Source organism: Protopterus annectens, chromosome 4.part1 (genome assembly GCF_019279795.1).
Source record: "Protopterus annectens isolate FY-2018-M chromosome 4.part1, PAN1.0, whole genome shotgun sequence".
In the NCBI taxonomy this organism is placed as follows: domain Eukaryota; kingdom Metazoa; phylum Chordata; order Ceratodontiformes; family Protopteridae; genus Protopterus; species Protopterus annectens.
The window spans coordinates 190,470,869-190,491,114 of record NC_056734.1 but is presented as its reverse complement, the minus strand read 5'-3'; the positions used below and the strand labels follow the sequence as shown (position 1 = coordinate 190,491,114).

General features: G+C 39.4%; 1 protein-coding gene across 1 annotated transcript in view; it reads right to left on the bottom strand.

The window, feature by feature from the left end:
- The window catches only part of PDGFRB (platelet derived growth factor receptor beta), a 743,049-nt gene extending 741,180 nt beyond the window's left edge, over positions 1 to 1,869 (bottom strand). Inside the window, exon 1 of the mRNA XM_044070754.1 lies at positions 1,833 to 1,869. Coding sequence (XP_043926689.1) covers positions 1,833 to 1,869 — 37 coding nt within the window. The remainder of the gene's footprint in view (positions 1 to 1,832) is intronic.
- Positions 1,870 to 20,246: the final 18,377 nt, after the last annotated feature.

The following is a 20,246-nucleotide window of genomic DNA, read 5'->3' as shown; positions in this document are numbered from 1 at the left end:
ATAATCTATTTTCATTCTAAGATCCATCAGACTTCAAGCACTTTCCTATATTTCGTGCCTGCAATTTTTCACTTTGTACCATATGTTATGTATTAGTCATGGTGACTTCCTTGATAGAAAGAATAGTACAGTTCAAGATATGATATTTAGACCTTGGATCGATCTATTATCTAGATAAAAAAAAATTAATTATTACTATATAACAACTAGCTAATCCTCTTAAGGCATATAAATGTACAAAATTTCTGTAATGAATATTTCAATACACATTCTCCACTGCTATTCTTCCTTTTTCTTTAACAATTAAGAGCCTCCTCTACTAGAGTCAAGTATTTCTTAGTGTTAAAACCTGACTAGTTTTTACATACAAATTCATGGTTCCTACTATTAAAGATGAGAGCAAGACATAGAAACCTGCATTATCCTAACTTTATCCCTTAGAGTCATCCTTATATATCCTATAGTTCTGCTTCGTGAAGGCATTCACTCATAGTCAAGTAGACATTCAGACATAATTATACCCCAAGAGGGAGCCTACAGTTAAAGAATTTTTACATATGTAAGCTTATACTTGCATTACTTTGGTTTTGGAGTTGGGTAACTGGAGGGTTCACTATATTCGCATGTTACATTTCCCTCTCTTGCTACCATGTATGATGGAGATCTTGCTGAACCTGGTTATTGTCTCAAGGTTTCTTCTCCAATGTCTTAGTAGACAATTATGCCTTAGTAGATATCCTGTACACGATAAATGGTACAACATGCCAACCCCCTACTTCTTGTTGTGTTGGAACATAATGACTTGTCTCCTAGTAGAAACTGTAGGTCTTCTTTGTGAAAGACTGAGTTGTTTAACCTTTTGTGGTGTTTGTAGGGAAGAAAAACAAGTTATTCTTAAACACAAATAATCCTAATGTCTGCTGTCCCAATAGTACACTTTTATATGGAGAAGTTAGTCTGGATTTAAATACAGGATACTATTCGATGATTAACAGTTTGTCCTTTCAGGGACATGTAGTTGTGTGTGGATGCGTGTATGTGCATGTATGTGTATGAGTGCGTGTGTGTGCGTGCGTGTATGCGATTGTGTGTGTGTGTGTGTGTGTGTGTGTGTGTGTGTGTGTGTGTGTGTGTGTGTGTGTGAGATTATGTGTGCAAGAGTGTGTGTATGTGTAAATGGTGCAATACATTTACAAGAGCATCATTTTAAATATGGTCAATCATCAGAAATGTATTCTATCGACTATCAATGATTTGGCAATCACACTACACAAAATCAGTTTTACTACTGAATATGTCATGCCCCCTCGAGCCCCAAATAAAAGACCTAACTTTAACCAATCGAGACATCACCCTGGGCTATTTTGCCATTGCTTGGTTCTCAGGTAAAGTATATTGATTCATATGGTGACAACATAAGATATTACAGCAGAAACTACTATTAGCACAAATCAGAACTTGGAATGACTACTAATTTTAGTGAAGAAGTCAAAACGAAGATCAACTGTATATAAAAACCAAGAAATTGTTCAATTTTTTTTTTTTTTTAAAAACTATTAGAAGTTAGTGGAAAGCGGAAAGTGGGGGATTTGGTTGCTTGTGCGACAACCTTCGGGACTCTCAACAGTTGCTTAACTCTCTTCCTTGCATTGCTTGTTGAAGTGGGAATCTTTAATCAGATAGTTCCAGTCATGCCTCTTTGAAAGCAGGCTTATACTTGCAGATTAAACAAGCTTGGTAGAGGGGCACGGAGAATCAGGTAAGCGCAACTTAAGTTTTGACAAAATTACTACCAGTGCCTGTGGTCGATTTACAGGATCCAAAGCACGTACCATCTCGCAATGAAGTGAGCCGAGTTACAGGTTCCATTCATTTCTCTAATCTGCTCGAAATATCAGCTATAGATTATGTATGTTGTCCTCAATGTGTAAAACGCTATTCTTCCGGATGTAGATAATAAGGTTCCACTTGAGGTTGAAATCCTCAGTACGCGTGTGTAGGGACTTGGTAGCTTGTTGTCTTAGCTCCGCTTGAGCACATAACAAGATTCGAGTAGGGAGGGGATATCAAGCCGCTCAGGATAGGTACGTGTGTATAGATGTTAAACTGAGCTTCCGACGGATATATTGAGACACTAACCAGGATATCTGAATATTGAAGTGATTATTTGATGCATTTGGCTGACAGTCCATACTAAAATCAGTGGTTCTGATCATACTTAAGATCTTTACAACACCTAAGTTTCCAGGTGAGCTGTTGTTGATTCTGAAAGGTGCCGTATAAAGATTTTTCAATGTGGAAGAGATGGGCAGAGTTACAACTTATTGCTAAGCTGTTTTACTAGCCATGCTTGGAATGCAGCTTATAAGATAGGATTTCACTCTGTTTTGTTTCACCATATCAGGGGATGTATGGCATGCTTCTTAATAATTCCTTCGGATTCATACATTGCTTTCACTATTTCCTTTACCCTTCTCTTTTTCTTCCCCATCTCCCTTCTTCCTTCCCCTTGAACCGGATGTGTTTGCAAGGTCAAGGTACAGGGTTTGAAGCTTGAGAGTGTGGTTTAGGCCCAAATATGGAATTTTAGGATGCTAAAAGAAAGATTAGAGCCTAAGCTTATTTCTTGAGTTATTGGATGACTTACTGCAGCACCAAAGTGTGTCGGGTGATCATCGCTGGGCAAGAGTCCACTGTGAGGATGATATTAAACCATATTTGCAGGTAGTTCTTTGAAAACAGCAACAAACATAGATTTGGCTTCCTGCACAGATTTTATTGCATAATTCACGTTGTTATACTGGAAACATAGGACTGCCGGGTACTTCATTTGAAATTTAATGTTCCTGTTTAACAGGTAGCTGCAAAAGGGCAATAGAACTTGTCTTGATTGCTTAATTGGGAGTGGAAGGTCTTGTGCTACAGTTATTTTATATCCGTTCCAAGTGATGCTTTTTTTTTGCATTCATTATTATAGATTGAGCATGGTCTGCATTCAAGATTCTAGCATAAACTTGCCTAGGAGTATCAGATGTTTGGGATTTTCTAAGAGCTCTGTGAATTCTCTCCATTTCCATCTTTTTAGCTGTGTCTTTATTTTCTATTATTTTGTCAATGATTTCTTTTGCAATTCCTTGTAGCTGTGTTTGGTCAAACTTCTCTGGTATTCCTCTAATTAAGATGTTATTTTGTCTGGCTCTCGCTTCTAAGTCAATAATTTTCTGTTTCATTTCTGTGATTATGTTATCTCTTTCTGAGGCCTCTTTCTGTAGATTTTGTATTTTCAGTTCATTACCTAGAATTTTCCCTTCATTTTGCTGTATTCTTGCTGTCATGTGTTCCAGATTGCTTCCGAAAGCTGTTAACTTTGTTGAGGAAGTTTGTATTTCTGACTTAAGAGGGACAAGAGCTTCTTTGAGGCCTTCAAGTGTGAATGGCTGTTCACTTTTAGCTTTTAGAGTCTGTTTAGTTGCTTCAGATTGTGATTTATTTGTTTTTTGCCTTTTTGAGGAGAGTTCTTTTTCTGGAGAATTAATTTGAGAGAATCTAGATTTAGTAGTTTGTTGGTCCATCTGTTCCCTTTTGATTTGAAAGAAATTCCTTTGTTTATTTGGTTAGGCAAATTGAAGACTGTAAGGCCGAGACACAAAAAAAAAACGAAGCACATGTAACCTGGATCACCACTGTGCCACCATATAGAGGGATTACTACTTCCCAGTAAGTTTCTTTCTTTTTTTTTTCCTTTTTATGCGAAAACTGAAGATCAGAAAAATAAGTTTAGTAATCCTCTAATGAATCTTGATGATTATATTATTTATTCGATAATGTGAACACAGATGATTTGGATAGATTAACTGATAATTTGACAGCAGGCAGAAATGTTTGATTCCTATCTGGCAGCCATCTTGGAACTATTGGGATTGCTTTCTGAAGGTTTGCCCTTTATCTCCTCCAGATTTGGAGGTGGATGCGCCCCATTGCTTTGACCTGTATGAGTCTTGAGCCTGGTACCTGGAACTCTTAGGGCGTCAGGATTTGCCCCTTTGAGATCTGTCTGACACAGGAAAGGACCAATTTTTTGTAGGCCAGTGTCTACTGCATCTAGGTGGCTGCACTTGTAAGAAATCTTTCACAGTTTGCATAGACTTAGCTTTGTCCTCCATTTTCTTTAAAACCTCTTCTGCCTTATACCAAACAGAGAATCACGCTGTAAGGTGCATCTAGCAATTTAGCGTTAACATGATCAGGCAAATTTTGTTCCTTTAACACAGGCATGCCTCCTAATTACAGATCCAGCAACTGCAGCCCTGCAGGAGGCCTCTAAAGAATCAAGACCGCATTGCAAAGTATGCTTTCCAACTTGTTCAGCTGCATGCAATAATTCCTGCAATTCCTTATTTTCTGCACATTCTGAAATCAATCATTTTCTGTTTCAGCAATCCCATAACATGTTGTTGGGTACTTAAGCATATGAAATTGACAGTTTAAGGCCCTGATTGCCAAGGTTGTAGATGTATAAATCTTTTTTCCCCATCTGTCCAGCGCCCTTGAATCTCTGTCAGAGGGGGTAGGGTTTTTTGCTGTTGAGGCCTTAACTCCCTTTGGGCCCTGTGAAATAGTTTCAGGATCAGCAGCAGGGTTTTTAAATAAAAATGTATGAGAGTCAGGGACCCTGTAATACCCGACAGGCTTACTGGGAGCCAGAGGTAAAGAGTCAGGGGTCAGGCTTGACTCTGAAAAAACATCATCCACAAGGTCTAACACAGGGGGAATGGCTAAAGGCTTGTGCTGAGGGAAAAGGAGGAAATCCAAGAGTCTCTTTTTTGATTCTGAGAAGTCTTGGCTCTCCCAGTGAAAATGCTCCCCCAAAGTATGCAAGGTTTCTCCAAATGAATAATCCTCAGGAGGAGATGCAGATGGAATAGACTCCTCAGCATCAGAATCCTCATAGGGAAGTAAAGATAATTCCTGATCAGAAGAGGAATCAGAAGAAACAGAAACCTGATCTGAAGATTCATAATCAGTGTCTTGCCTAGACCTCTTATCTGGAGGGGGATGGGTACCCCTGATCAAGGTAATAAGGTCTGCAGCCATTTTGATCATCTGTTTTTTAGGCATAGAGGCCTGTGCATGTGGCTCAGGCGTGGTTTTTTTAGTTTTAGAAGGTGTCTTTGCCTTTGGTTTTGCAGCTTTCATCAGTTTGATATAAAAATGTTGAGGTCTGCACCCTAGGAAGCCGGTGCCTGCTCAGCGGCTCCGGACCCATCCGAGGGAGATACATCCGTCGGTCCAATACCTTGAGTATCTTGCGGCATGCCGGCCTCCACATGGGTGTCGGTAGAGGCTTGTGACTCGAAGGTAGCGGGTATCAGGGGTTGCGAAAGCACCTCACTGAGTACCAGCGACTGGCTTAGGAGAAGCTTCGTCATCGGTTTTGGATCTCGACTGCCTTTTTCTGTCCTTTTCTTTGCGTTTTATATGTACTCCGGTAGTCGGATTGCTATCCAGTGACATCTTTGGGTAGTTAAATCCGTTTCCAAATACTTAGATGCAAAAATAATATCGACGCTTAATAGTGCGTTGGTTAAATCTAGCACAAAACTGACAGCCAGGCACTTTGTTATCAGGGCCTAGGCAAGGAATACAGTATAAATGGAAATCCTTATGAGGTATTTGCTTCCCTCAAGTAATAAAATTATTAACTTTCTGACATCGGTAAAATGCAAGAAAAAAGTTTCCCCAACGGGGTACTAAGCTTTATTGAAGACTTCGGTTCTGAAACTCAAACTCGAATATTTCAGCAGTCGGCCAACTGGCACTTGCGAAATGCTTCTGCTTCGGGCACCACATGGCAAGAAAGGCTAAAGGAAATGGCGTCGGCTGCATGTTTTATACCCCTGACAACCTGACGTCATGGAAGAGAAGACAGCAACCGACGCAGGACCCAAGACTTTGGAATTCAGGCCGAATGAGGGCAACCTATCAGCAGATTAACCAAATGTAATGACTGCAACAGTGAAACACAAAGAACATCACTACGACATATTCTTTATCTCTCTCTCTCACACACACACACACACACACGCGCACGCACACACACGCACACACGCGCACACACACACACCCACATATTCTGTAAGGTAGCAAGTATTAGAATTTAGTGATTTCAAATAAATCTGAGTTATTTACCTCTACACTAAACATGATATGAACGGTTTTCATCATTTAAGATAATTTATTCACATTCAAAACATTCAAAAAATGCAGCCTCTCAAACTTAAGCATTACCATTAACATTTGAACTGACCACATATCTGTATAATTAATTCAATGGTCTTCCATTTCTGGAGTAATTAACAAGACTATTCCCTCTGGAAAACTGATGATCTTTTTGGGACACTTATTGCTGCACTGCAGACTAAAACTTGAACAGCCTATCTCTATAGGTCATGACTATCCCAATTATCCCAGTTTCTATTTCCCCATGTCAAGAATAGCTGTTGCTCTTTTTCCTTGTACGTTGGTGTATTTGTGCTGTACAATGCCTGTAATTCCTTATTTCTATCCTCCCCATTAATAGCACAAGATCTCGGTTAACCAACAATTCCAGCTTCAGAATGCACATTTTCCCATGTCTTTTGTATTCTTACTCTGTCCCCAGCTTGCAGACCCTACAATCTCTGTATTTTTATTACAGAAGCATTTTTAACAATGTTGAGTTTTCTCCATAAATTACTTTATTCTTTACTTTGAAAGTTAAGCTGTTCTCTAACTTACTGCCTGTTAGCAATCGAGATGATCATAAACTGATTTCTTAAAATGGACTAAAATCTTGAGATGAACATTTTCAAAGCTATTGCTACATCTCTTTATCATGAATTTTTTTTTCATTATCTGACTATTTCTTTCCAACTGTCTATTTTATACTTGCAGAACTGTAGTCTTCCCTGCGATCACATGAATTTCCTCCAGGTGCTCTGGTTTCCTCCCACATCCCAAAGACATGCTGTACGTGGACTGGACCCTCGAAATTGGTCCTAGGTGCGAATGTGGGTGTGTGTGTGTGCCTTCTGTGGAAGGTTGGGCACTGGGCTGGCAACTCCAACCTGTAAAAACTCAACTACCAATCTTTTTGCAGACCGTTATTCCGCTGTGGTGACCCCTAACTGGGATAAGCCAAAAGGAGAAGAAAAAACTGTAGTGATAGAGTCTGTAGCCCTGGGCAGCGCACCCATTTAACACCTCCTGCTAATAAGACGTTACAGTTGCTTAATGACAGCATATAAGCTGAACTTTCAAACTTTTATTTTACTTAAAGTTTCAACACGTTACTAGGTTGTTACATTAATAAGTGTTATAAACTTCCTGTGCTGTCATCCTATAATGTTTTGCCTTTGAAAGAAAATAAGAGTCTGACAGTTTACAAACTGTCATTAAGTGATTACGACCAGTGGCCCTGCAAGTAGGTACCTGAGGTATATGTATGCCATCCAAGTTATTCTTTCAAAATCTCTGAATTACAGATACTGTAGACTGGATATTATATGTCTGAAATCCTAATCAAGTAGAAATCTTCTCAATTTCCATCTTCTGCTCAGTTTAGTATTGTTAGACAATAACATCAAATATCCCATCTTGAGAATATAGACTTTATCACACCTGCACACGTCTCATTTAGCAGTTTCATTATTTCAAGGTAAATGGAACAATAATTTACACATAAATGATAAGCAGCTTCTTTAAAATGGGGAAAAATGGTGTATGTTCTGATCCACACAAATATCTTGATACTAAATTTCTTATAATTTCTTCCTCTGATCTGCTATTATGATATGAATTGCAAATGACACAACTTTGTATAACTTCTCTAAACATTAAGCATGGAACATAACTTTTTCTTCCTTGAAAGAAAAATAATTGAATTTCTTTCCCTTCTGATTTTCTTTTATGCTCTAGCCAACCTTACAAAAGAACTTATTTCATTAACTGCATTTCTAGGTCAGTGTCAATTATCGCAAATGTTTTATTTCTTCTTCTGTCAGTGGTAACATCTATGAAGTTTTGAGGACCACTTTTGTTTAATGAGTTTTTAAATGAAAACACATCAGATGTTCCTCCTTAGTAAATGGATATGTTGTTCTAGTACACTCAGAGTGTTAGCCTACTGACATTTTCTTTGTATGGTTATTTTTTTTTTTTTAATCAGTGCCCCTAGTTGGCCTTTTTACCAGAATTGCTACAAATTGCCTAAATATTTACTTTACTGCTAAAGAAGGAAGGCAGCTCATTACATTACAACTGCCACAAATTATCTAGATGTTTAGTTTACATTTTAAACAGGAATGTAGCCCTTTGCTTTCTGACCTCTCTCTCTCTCCACAGGCTGCGTACTGGACTTTACTGTTATTCAGTGTCCTCACCTGCTGTCCATGTAAGAGCATTTTTCTATAAGAACCTATGCAGGTACATGTAAATCCACCTGCATCTGGTTTTCATGTTCTCATTCTAAAATGATATGCCAACTGAAAAATGTTCTACTGACCTTCATTAAATCATGGAGAAAGAAACAAGAGGACTAATACTTCACATTTATCCAATCAATGTTTTTTGGCTGACTGACTAGTGTGATTTCAGCACTATGGCTCATGTTAAGCAGAGAAAAAAATAGTAACAGGTGTCTAAAACCCTTGAGTTGAGGAGAGAACTCAGCAAATGTCTGCCTATGTCTAAATTTCTGCTCATAGCCTGTAAACATTTAGATAAAAAAAAGTGTTCCCAGGGAGGAAAACAGCACAGAAGGAAAGATAAGTGAGCAGGAACAAAATCAGCTGACTACTTTTAGAGCTGCAAATAAGGAGAAGCAATCATACACATCATCTTCTTTCGGCTGTTCCCGTTAAGGGTCGCCACAGCGGATCTTCTGTTTCCATTTCTTCCTGTCCCCTGCATCTTGCTCTTTCACACCAGCCGCCTGCATGCCCTCTCTCACCACATCCATAAACCTTATCTTAGGCCTTCCTCTTTTCCTCTTACCTGGCAGCTCCATCCTTAGCATCCTTTTCACAATATACCCAGCATCCCTCCTCAGCACATGTCCAAACCAATGCAATCTCGCCTCTCTTGCTTTGTCTCCAAACTGTCCAACCTGAGCTGACCCTCTAATATACTGATTCCTAATCCTGTCCATCCTAGTCACACCCAGTGCAAATCTTAACATATATAACTCTGCCACATCCAGCTCTGACTCCTGCCTTTTCGTCAATGCCACCGTCTCCAACCCTATATAAAATAGCTGGTCTCACTACCCTCTTGTAGACCTTCCCTTTCACTCTTACTGGTACTCGTCTGTCACAAATCACTCCTGACACTCTTCTCCACCCATTCCACCCTGCCTGTACTCTCTTCTTCACCTCTCTTCCACACTCACCATTACTATGAACTGTTGATCCCAAGTACTTATACTCATCCACCTTTACCAACTCAACTCCCTGCATCCTCACCATTCCTCTACCCTCCTTCACATTTATTTATTTATTTGACATTTGTTAACCGGGTTGGTCCAGCTAGGCATGAGCCCGTTTTCAGTGGAGACCCGAGGAGAAAAGCTCCAATTACAAAAACAATTAGGATAACATAGGTAACAAAGCATAGAAAGTACCATAACCAATTATAACTCCATAACATATTAATACAAATTATGACTCAGACATATTCAAATTACAGCAAGAGGGTTTTCTCAAAGAAATGAGTATATGAACCCCTAATGTGTTTTGTTTTGTTTTTTTTTAGTACAAAACACAAGTTATATACAAGTGATCAAATAAGAGATATACAAGTGAATCATTTACACACATATATTCTGTTTTAGCCCTGCTGACCTTCATTCCTCTCCACTCTAAAGAATATCTCCACCTCTCCAAGGTCTTCTCAACCTGGTCCCTACTCTCACTACATATCACAATGTCATCTGCAAACATCATAGTCCATGGGGCCTCCTGTCTGATCTCATCTGTCAACCTGTCCATCACCATTGCAAATAAGAAAGAATCAATAATAAAAAAAAAAATTAGAAGTTAAAAATAAGAAACAATCATACACATTATTCAAAAAGTTGACCAGGATGTGAGTGACTATAAGCAAACAATATGTAAAGACTACAAGGAAAGCTGGAAGGTGTGCAGGAAGAGAAATCATTAACTAAAGCTGAGCTGCATGAACAGTTTCACAGAATATAAAGCTACCAAGGGCACCAGAACCATAGGGCAAAGACTGATGGAATATGCCCTCAGCTGACTCAATAATTGAAAAAAAATACTTATTCAACTACAAAAGCAGAAAATATAGAAACAAGCTTGATTTCAATAAAATAAACTTGTATCATCAATTTCTGTTATATTAGTTGAATATGTGTTTTGTGACCTAGTGGAAAAAAGAAAACCTGCATTTTGGTGCTGTCTGCATCTGCATCTCATTGGCTGATACTTGCTACCAAACAGACATACAGATGCAATGTGGGTGCTATGACTGGTTACAAAGAGAAAATAAAAGTAGTGTATTCTGTTGCCTAGTTTTCCCATGATACAGCAAAACGTTCTGTATGGAGAAAGCATACTTCTTAACTGCCTCTGATTTCTCCATAACCTCCCGGATTGTGCCTCATATTTTTCCTGTCCCTGATAAAATATTTAATTTTCAGGTAAGTCTCTAAGGATTGCAGAAGAAATGCCAGGCATCAGCATTTCATACTTCTACTCTTCATAAAATACAGCAAAAATGTTAGGAGACATATGTAATCATTAGAAGGTGGTCAGCATTTTCTGGTTCATGCTAAAGAAATAGTTTGTGTTGAGATACTGAGCTGTGATCAACCTTTACTTTGTTGAGATATTCCCCTACATGTGGCATGACTGCAAGTGACTACGGTGAGCACAAAATTATGAGTGGTGGATTTTATTCAGTTAAAGAACTTTGTTGATATTGTAGAACAGTACCTCCCCAGGTGCGCAGTAGCAAGTCCCACCTAAATCCTGCCCCATCACCCAACACCCCTGACGTGTTTAAATCGGGGATGCTAATGAAACAGCACTATAACTCCAAGTATTATTTTTTTCTTTGTTTTTACAAGGAAGAAGCCCCCTGCACCCCCCACATCCCCTGCTAATTAAATATATGAACTCCAAGATTGCACAACATTAAGGAAAAAGGTAAATTTCCCATGTGTTCTGTACAACGGCCAAGTGTTATTGTCAAATGTTCATGACAGTCAATCATGCATCATTTGCATATGACTTCAAAGCCATTAGGCATGTCAGTCTCATAAGGCATGCTCACCTCTGCGCAGACCGACCAAGGAGGTACTGTTCTACAGCAAGCCAGAATTTTAACAAGATGTCTGTGTGCGTGCAGATGTAGGGGTGCAAGAATGGGAGTTGTATGAATGTGAATGTGTGCAAGTCCGGATGTGCACAGGTACATGTGTGCAGTTGACAGCAAGTAAGTTCATATATATATATATATATATATATATATATATATATATATATATATATATAAAAATAGATATATAGATATATATATATGTGTGTGTGTGTGCGCGTGTGCGTGTGTCTATGTGTATGTGTGTTTGTGCCCTCAACTTCCATGATTTTACAGAAGGTTCCTCACCATATCCAATAGTTTTGTCCTGTTGCTCGCAATTTTTGGATTTTTTTGGGGGGAAACCCCCTTTTCTAAAGGCTATAATGCTAGACAGAGTTTTATCCTTCTTGTTCATAAACTGCATGTTGATGCAAAACCTATTGTTCTATAAACTTACAAACTTCTTAAGTGAATTTCAGTAATAAAATTGCCCCTGCTTGTGTACACAATTAGTTTTTTGCCATGTCGAGTATTCATGAGCAAAGAAGATGAAAAACAGACAGTGAACAATACCTCTCAGCTATAATTGATTTTCCAAAAGACCCTGATTTTTAACTCATGTTTTTCTTCAACCACAACTTCCTGGTAAATCATTGCCAAACATTGGCGTTTCATGTATCTTACTGTTCACGTTGATGCAAAATCTGTTGTTCTCATTGGCATAAATTGATACTTAGGCTACATTGGAACTGCTACTTTTGCATTTAAATTTTGAGAGATCATCATATACTTTTAATAAGTTTTCATTTTAAAGTCATACATTTAGAGGTACTCACTGTGATGGATTTAGATGCATAATCTTGGGGTAAACGGCATGTGCTAGCCTAGGCTGCCTGAGTGCAGGAGGTGAATGTTACTTTGTGGACCATCTTCCATATTGTAGAACAAAGGCTTATCTGTGCTTCATATTGTTATTTGTGAGTACAGATCTGTGGAACTAGTTGTCATGATGTAATACACTGGCCTGCTCCTGAACAGTGGTCAGTGATGTGGTTGAAACTCTGGGACTGGCTACTGTGATGTGGTACAGACATCTGGTGCTGAATACTAGCACTGGTATCAGTGGACATCTATAAAACTGCTTGCAATGATATGGCATAGAGGTGTGATACAGTAATGTCATGCAAATGAAGTTTTCTGGCTATTCTACATATACTAATTGTAGTACAGTACTGTAAGGAAAAGATAGCTTATGTGATATGGCCAAAAAGATAGGCATTGTAGTGCTAACTTATGGCCTGTATATTTTATGCAGCGTGCAGTGTAACAGTTTATCCCAAACCACTGAATTACATAATACCTTTTATAGCATGGGGCAATATGGCTCCATTGTGTACAGTTTGTAAATTTCTGGTTACATCCTTGGTTGTTGCTTCAAAATTTTCTTTGCCCATCTTAAATTTTTTATTTTTTTTTCTGATTAGTCACTGGATGGTTACAGCTGCTCAATAATCTCACATTAGGGTTTAATATTTATTGTTCAAAATAATTGTTTATACAAATCCATTGTTCTTTTAACTTCTGAAGTGAATTAAAGTAATATTTAAAAGACAAAAATTGTCCCTGATTTTGGATCTTTGTCCCCACCCCCATCCCCAAAATTTTGGCTTTATCCAAAATTATTGAGCAAAGAAGCTGAAAGATATGGGAGAAGGAGACCCTGTTGAGAGATTTAGTTCAACCACCTTAGTGTTGGAAAGGCAGTAGTCCTGCAATTTTGCTTATTTTTTTCTTGTACTTAAAACACATTAGAAAATGAATTATTTTTTCCCTAACTCTGCTGGTATGTCATACTGCTTTCTCTGAGGAACTGTTCCTTCCATGTGGTGTGGGCAGTGGCAGGTTTCATAAATAGGTACACTGAGGTTGGGATTGGTGATTTATTTATTTATTGACATTTGTTTACCAGGAAAGTCCACTGGGCCAAGTGAGCCCATTTTCAGTGGAGGCCCGGGGAGAAAAGCTCCAAAAATAAGCAATTAGACAAGAAAGTAATAAGTTCAAATAGAACTGAAAATTACAATTGTCACACAGTAGTAAAATACAATATGCAAAAGTACTAATAAAAACAGTAATGCATTGTAAGCTGGTTACAATATAAAAAGTATTATAGAGGTCAATAAGACTTAAAGGTACATGACACAATGCCATTTTCAGGGGATTAAGATAATAAAGAAATTAATATAGTGGAGTACAAAGGGAGTGCTCAGAGTGAATAGGTTAGGTAAGGGAGATGGATGAGATGTAGATGGGGGGAATAGGAATAAGTAGGGTAGGAAGGAAGTACTGGGAGAGAGATAAGGGGTAGGAGGGGAAAGAGAAGAAATAAAGAGCCAAAAGGAAGAAAAGAATAGAAAAATGAGAGAGGGAGTGGATGAAGGAGGGTGGGCTAGACAGGTAGAGAAGGAGAAAAAAGAAGAAGACGGCAGGAGTTGGTGTTGAAGGCTGTAAATAGGCAGATAAGTTTATATTGAATTAATTTAAGTGATGGCTGAGTCAGATGGAGTACAGTTACATATCCAATTGGAGTTAAAATGGTTGTGCAGTGCAGATTTGAAGATAGAGGGGTTTGGTTGTAGAAGGACAGAGGCAGGAAGGTTACTCCATATTTTGGAAATCATCCAGGAGTATAGCAGCTGGCCAGCAAGTAGCTTAGGTTTATGTATTTGGAAAAGATTTTGGTTTTCAGAGCCAAGAGGCCGAGTTGGAGTGTAAAGGGAGAATAGTGAATTGAGGGCAGGGCAATCGTGTGGTTTATGGATCTGTTTATGGGTGGTTGTAAGCTGGTGGAATAAGGAGATATTGGGGAAGGTCCAGCCATTGTAGTTGTTGTAAAGCAAAACAATGATGAGTAGAGTTTCGACTGTGATAAATTTAGAGATCTTATTGTAGCACGATTCTAGTTTCGCCTTAAGGTTCATGAATAGTGTAGCACCATAACTCAGAGAGGGCAGGAGGTAAGATTGTGCTAGTGCTTGTTTAGAAGAGAGGGAGAAGAACTTATTATGCCGGTAGAGTAATTCCAGTTTTGTGTCTGTTTTACTTATATTGTTATGAATATGAAGGTCGAATTTAAGGTTTTCATCAATAATAACTCCTAATAACGTGGTATGGGTTACTATTTCAATTTTTGTGGAATTAAGAGAGAAAATTTCCAAGTCGGCTTTATAGCGATGGTAGAATTTCTATTTATTAGGCACGAAAATTATAAGTTTGGTTTTGTTGGGGTTTAGAGATAAATGATTTTTGTGAAGCCAGATTTCTATAGTGAAAAAGCAGCTTGAGTGATTTGCTTAAGTGTGCTGATGTTAGGAGCACTGCAGATGATAGTGGAATCATCTGCATACTGCACTAGGGACCCCTGATGGATGGTTGAGTGGAGGTTGTTGATGAAAATGTTAAACAGGAGAGGGCCTAAGACTGAACCTTGGGGCACGCCTGTAGGGTTGTGGATGAGAGAGGAGATGGAGTTCCGCCATTTTACTGCATGCTCTCTCTTAGAGAGGTAGCATTTGAACCAATTAAGAGACTGAAGAGATAAGCCTATATTAGAGAGTTGGGTGAGGACGATAGGATGAGAGATGGTGTCAAAGGCTTTTGAAAGGTCTAAGAAAAGAGATGACACAATGTATCCTGAATCTCATGTTTTATTAACAGTGTCTATGAAGAATAAGAGTGCAGAGAATGTGCTATGGCCTGGGCGAAACCCATGTTGAGTGGGGGATAGAATGTCATATTCTAGTAGGTAGTTTAAGAAGCTGTTTTTGAATACATTTTTCTAGTATTTTGGAGACTGGAGAAAGTATGGCAATGGGACGGAAGTTGGGGATGTCAAATTAGGGGCCACCTTTATGGAGTGGTAGTATAATGACTTTTTTTCCAGAGGGTGGGGACACAAGATTCTACGATGGATCTGTTTATCAGAATGCTAATGGGATAGGCTACTCTGTCAGTGGCAAGTTTAAGAAATTTAGCAGGGATGTTATCAGCAGAGTTACAGCAGGACTTAAGCTTTAGAAGAAGTTTTTTGATGCAAGAGGTGGGGATGGGGGAGAGTTTGAATTGTGCCTGGTAAGACTGTTGAATATTATGGGGGGAGAGCCTGTCAGTGGGAGTAGAGGAGTGATTCAAAGGGAGAGTAGGAGTTAAAGATATTAGCTATTTGTTCAGGGGACTTAAGATGTGGGCAGGTGCTGGGTTTGATACCACGGTTGAGAAGGTTATTGATAGATGACCAGAAGGTTTTGGGGTTTCTTTTTTGATTGTTTGGCTGATTCCAGAAAAAAAGGTTGTTTGTCTTTTAGAATGTATTTGGCCTGATTACGTAGTTTACAAAGAGTAAGGTCATAAGTATTTTTAGATTTAAGGCAGTTTCTCCATGCTTTGTCTCTATTTGTCATAATTTCTTTTGTTGTTTTTGTTAGCCACGGGGCATAGTTAGTTTTAGTTCTTTTGGTTCTTGAAGGGGCTAGACTGTCTAGTATTCCTATGAAGGAGCTACTGAAATGGTGCACAGCATCATCCAAGGGGAGAGTTTTAAGAATGCTCCACGCTATGCTTTGTAGGACTATTAAAGGTATTGGGGTTGACTTTAGAGAGATTTTGTACTAGTTTAATGTTATGTTTCCTGGGGTAAGAACTGCAGGTGTGGATAGTACAGGCTGGGAGATGGTCGCTAATAGCATTGGACATGGTGCCGGAGGTTATGTACTTGAAAGGATCTGAGACTAGAATCCAGTCTAGGATGGATCCTTCATTAGTTTTGTTGTTATATCTGGTTGGAGAAGACATAAGCTGGGTAAAGTGAAATAGATTAACAGCAGAGGGAGCCTGGTTGGAGGAGATGGGAGGACCAGTTAATGTTCATGTCTCCAAGAATGACTGTTTCATTTTGTATAGTGAATGAAAGCCAAGACAGGAAGTCTTCTAGAATGGGAATGTTGTTTCCAGGTAGAATGTATAAGACTATAATGCATAGTTTTTTTGTGTGGTTAATTTCTAGAAAGGAAATTAATATTTCGGCATGTTGGAATTAAGGAATGTGGCCTTTATAAGGAGCTATATTGATGGTGTTACGATAAATAATGGCTACAGCACCTCCTTTTTTGCGAATTCTATCTGCCCTGATAATCTTAAAGTTTAGAGGAAGTAGTTCGGAGTCTGGAACAGAGGGTTTTAGCCAGGTTTTGGTGGCTGCAAGGATGTCAGTTTTAGTTTGTGTGAGCCAGGCGTGTAGGTCAGAGGTTTTATTACACATGCTTTGGAAATTCAAAGTGGAGAAGTGAAGGGAATTTGGGCAAATGGAGGAAGAGGGACTCGTGTAAAAATATGAATTTGAGGGCCCAGGATTAGGGTGGATATCACCAGAGCAGGTAAGGATGGAAAAGATATGGGAAGAGTGAAGATTGAGTTAAGACAGTTTAGTGAGTAAATAGTAAATCGAGTGGAGAGGAGAGTTGGGTGTGTACTGTATGATGTGGTTAGAGGGGAGTACGTATATCTTAGTACACAGGAAGGGATTAGTGTGATAAAGGCTGGGGCTGATTAGGGAATAAGTATTAACAGGAGTGCAAGAGGGGTTGGAGAGATGCATTGTATTAGAGAGCAGAGTTTGGGTGAGGTGATGTGACATTTATTAATGCAATAAGAAATAAGACTAATAGGGAAAGAGGTGCTGTCTCATAAGTGGAATAACGCATTTTATATAATACAAGGAGGAAATAGAGGTAGTAATGGTGATAATGCATACCTTTCGTCTCTGGTAAATTGGCGAGGACTGATGACACTAACAATGACAGACTTTTCAGTTTGACTTCATATTCTTCAAAAAACCTGCTATTCTTGTTAGGTTGACAGCTATGACTACTTTCTTCTCAGCTGTTAATTATAGTCAACACAAAGTGAGAAATTCTGGACCAGCAACTTGATCTACACTGCTGTAACTATTTTTTAAACATTTTTGGTAATACAGGTGAGCACAAGAACTGGTTATCTATTTGGGGCCTGTTGATGCTTGAAAGTAAAGAGTAATTAACTCGATTGCAATCAAGTGGTCACTTCTATGTCTCGGTTAAGAGGAATACAGCATAGTACCTGAAAGCTTTTTTTTTTTTTTTTTTTTTTTTTTTTTACTTTGTCTGGCAGGAATCCAACTAGATGTTAGAGCAATGGTAGCAGTACATTGTCCAAAGCATCATACACTTGCATCACTTTTTTGTTTAATTTTTATGAAAATTGACGCTGGGGATGGAGATGATGTGCCTTACAACTGAAGTGAAGTGGACTATTATGTCTATTACTTATGCCACATAGATGCAAGTGAATTTGATTGCTGTGACTCTTATTTCAGCACTTTGGGCAATCACATGTGAGAGGCGACTGTCGTAAGTGGCTGGTTGTGTGCATGTACGGATAGGGCAGGCTGTGCATAAAAGTGCATTTACATGAGTTATGCAAAACAGTCACTGATATGGCTAGTTTGGGGGAGAGAGTGTGAGTGTGGGCAATGGTTACTTGCAGTGAGCAGGGGAAGGATATTTGGTCATGCCTAAACTGATTCCCTTCCTCATAAATGGTATGATCTCAGAGAATGGTTATATTGGGGGTGCAAACTGTCACAACATCCAAGACAGACTTGACAGAATCCTAGGAGAGATGGGGGGACAAGTAAGAAAGACAAACTATGCAAAGGAGTTATGCAAAATCGGTGCAAGTAACCAACACCAGGAACATGCGTTCAAGAGGGTGAAATTTTGTTTTTACATTTGTCATTATCAGACATGAGAAGTGTATGTAGAAGGTAGATGTAGAAGGTAGATGCCTTTATGACTAAGGCATCTAAGTGAGAAGGCAAGCTACATGTGAAAACACATGGTAGTTAAATGAAAACTAGCAAATAAAAATATGGTTTGTTGGGTTCAGTGTATGTGTCTAATAACAGGAAATTGAAATATGGTACTATGGCTGTCAAGTTTATTTTTTCTTCTCAATGAGTCATTAGGAGTATATAGAATGTGTCTGGCAATATTCATTGTTTCCACCTGGGTACTCTGCACAAAAGGCTGGTGGAAGGTTATTTATGAAGGCAAAAGGTGGTTCATAGGTTGGTACTAGGCTTTCGGCCCTACGGCCTATACAAGCCTAGCCATAACAATTACCTGGATATTTCTTCCCATAATATTTACTTCCCTGGACCTCTGTCTAGCAGGGCGACTGACATGATCCCCGGGGTGAATTTCTTATCTTCCATCCAATCGTCAAGGTTCCTTTTGAAGGGGGCCAAGGAGACGCTCTGCTTGACATGTATAGGGAGTCTCGGGGTCAGGAACCTATCCCTCCAGCATGTTTTATTCATTGTGATGACAAGGTTTAAATCCCTGGAGTGTGTAACTCTGAGGGACTGGGATTTCCTAAGTGGAGCATGTCCAACAGCTCAGGGTTTGACATGGCCATGTATGTTAAGCAGAAATCGCCTCTGAGTAGACGATATGCCACAGAGTATAGCTGGAGTTTTTTTAGACGGTCAGCACAGGACATCTGCTTTAGGCCTGTGATTCTTTTAGTGAGGTATTTCTGTGGTCTTTCCAGCTGTTGCAGATGTCTTGTGAGGTACATACCAAATGGGGCATTGTACTCTATAATGGGTCTAATGAGGGATAAGTACAGTGGGACAATGACCTCCTTTTTTATGGATGAAAAGCCCTTAGTGATGAGGTGTGCCACATATAAGGATTTCCTGACTGTTGTGGCGATGTGGTTATCGAAAGTGAGACCACTGTCCACCTGTGTCCCTAAGTCTCTCATCACACTTTCAGTGTTTAGTGTACTGCCACCTATGTGGTAATTCATGGGTACATGTTTTTTCCCAAAGGGGATTACTATACATTTCTTGGCATTAAGCTTGAGCCCATGACTTTGGCACCAAGCATCTGTTTCTGTAAAGCCCTTTTGTAGAATATCCACATAATTTGGGGATGCAGTAATGGCTCCCAGTTTGCAGTCATCTACAAACTTTGTTAGCCAGAGTCCCTTAGTGTTGGCCTATACTTCAGAGAAGTAGATGCCAAATAAGAGAGGTCCCAGGACTGAACCCTGAGGTACTCCACTTGTCACTTGTCTGGAGCTGGATTTGGAGTTGGCTACTTTTACAGTCTGGGTTCTGTCAGTAAGCCAGTTGGCAACCCATCGAGCGATGTAGGGATTTATGCCCAGCTTAGTCAGTTTATCTATGATTCCAAAGTGGAGGATTGTGTTGAAGGCCTTGGCAAGGACCAGGTAGGCTGTGTGGACTGCCTTACCCTCTTCCACAGCTCTGGAGACTGATTTGAAGAAGTCAATCAGGTTCAGGAGACAGGATCGGCCCTTGACGAACCCAAACTCGGTGGGGTCCAGTGTCTGAAGCTTGCCAATATCTTTGTTTATAAGTTCCATGATAATGCGTTCCATGCCTTTGCAGATCAGGCTAGGGATCCCCCCTTGTGAAGTGGGATTACTATAGCTGTGCACCATTCAGTGGGCACGAAGCCTGAGGTGAGGCTATGATTAAACATGAGACTTAGGTGAGGTGCTAGTTCATTTTGTAATTCATGTAGTACACAGCCCGGGATGTCATCTGGTCCCATGGATGCTGTATTCTTAGCTTTGGATAGTGCGGTTTCTACCTGTGTGGCCATGATTACTGTAATTTGGCAATCTTTTGGTATTGAGATGGGTCCTTTAGGGGGTGAAAGGGGGGTGACGTTGGCACTAAATTGATCTGCCAGGATACTGGCAATATCCTTGGGATCAGTATATTTAATGCCATTCTGTTGTAGCTCAGAACAGATCTG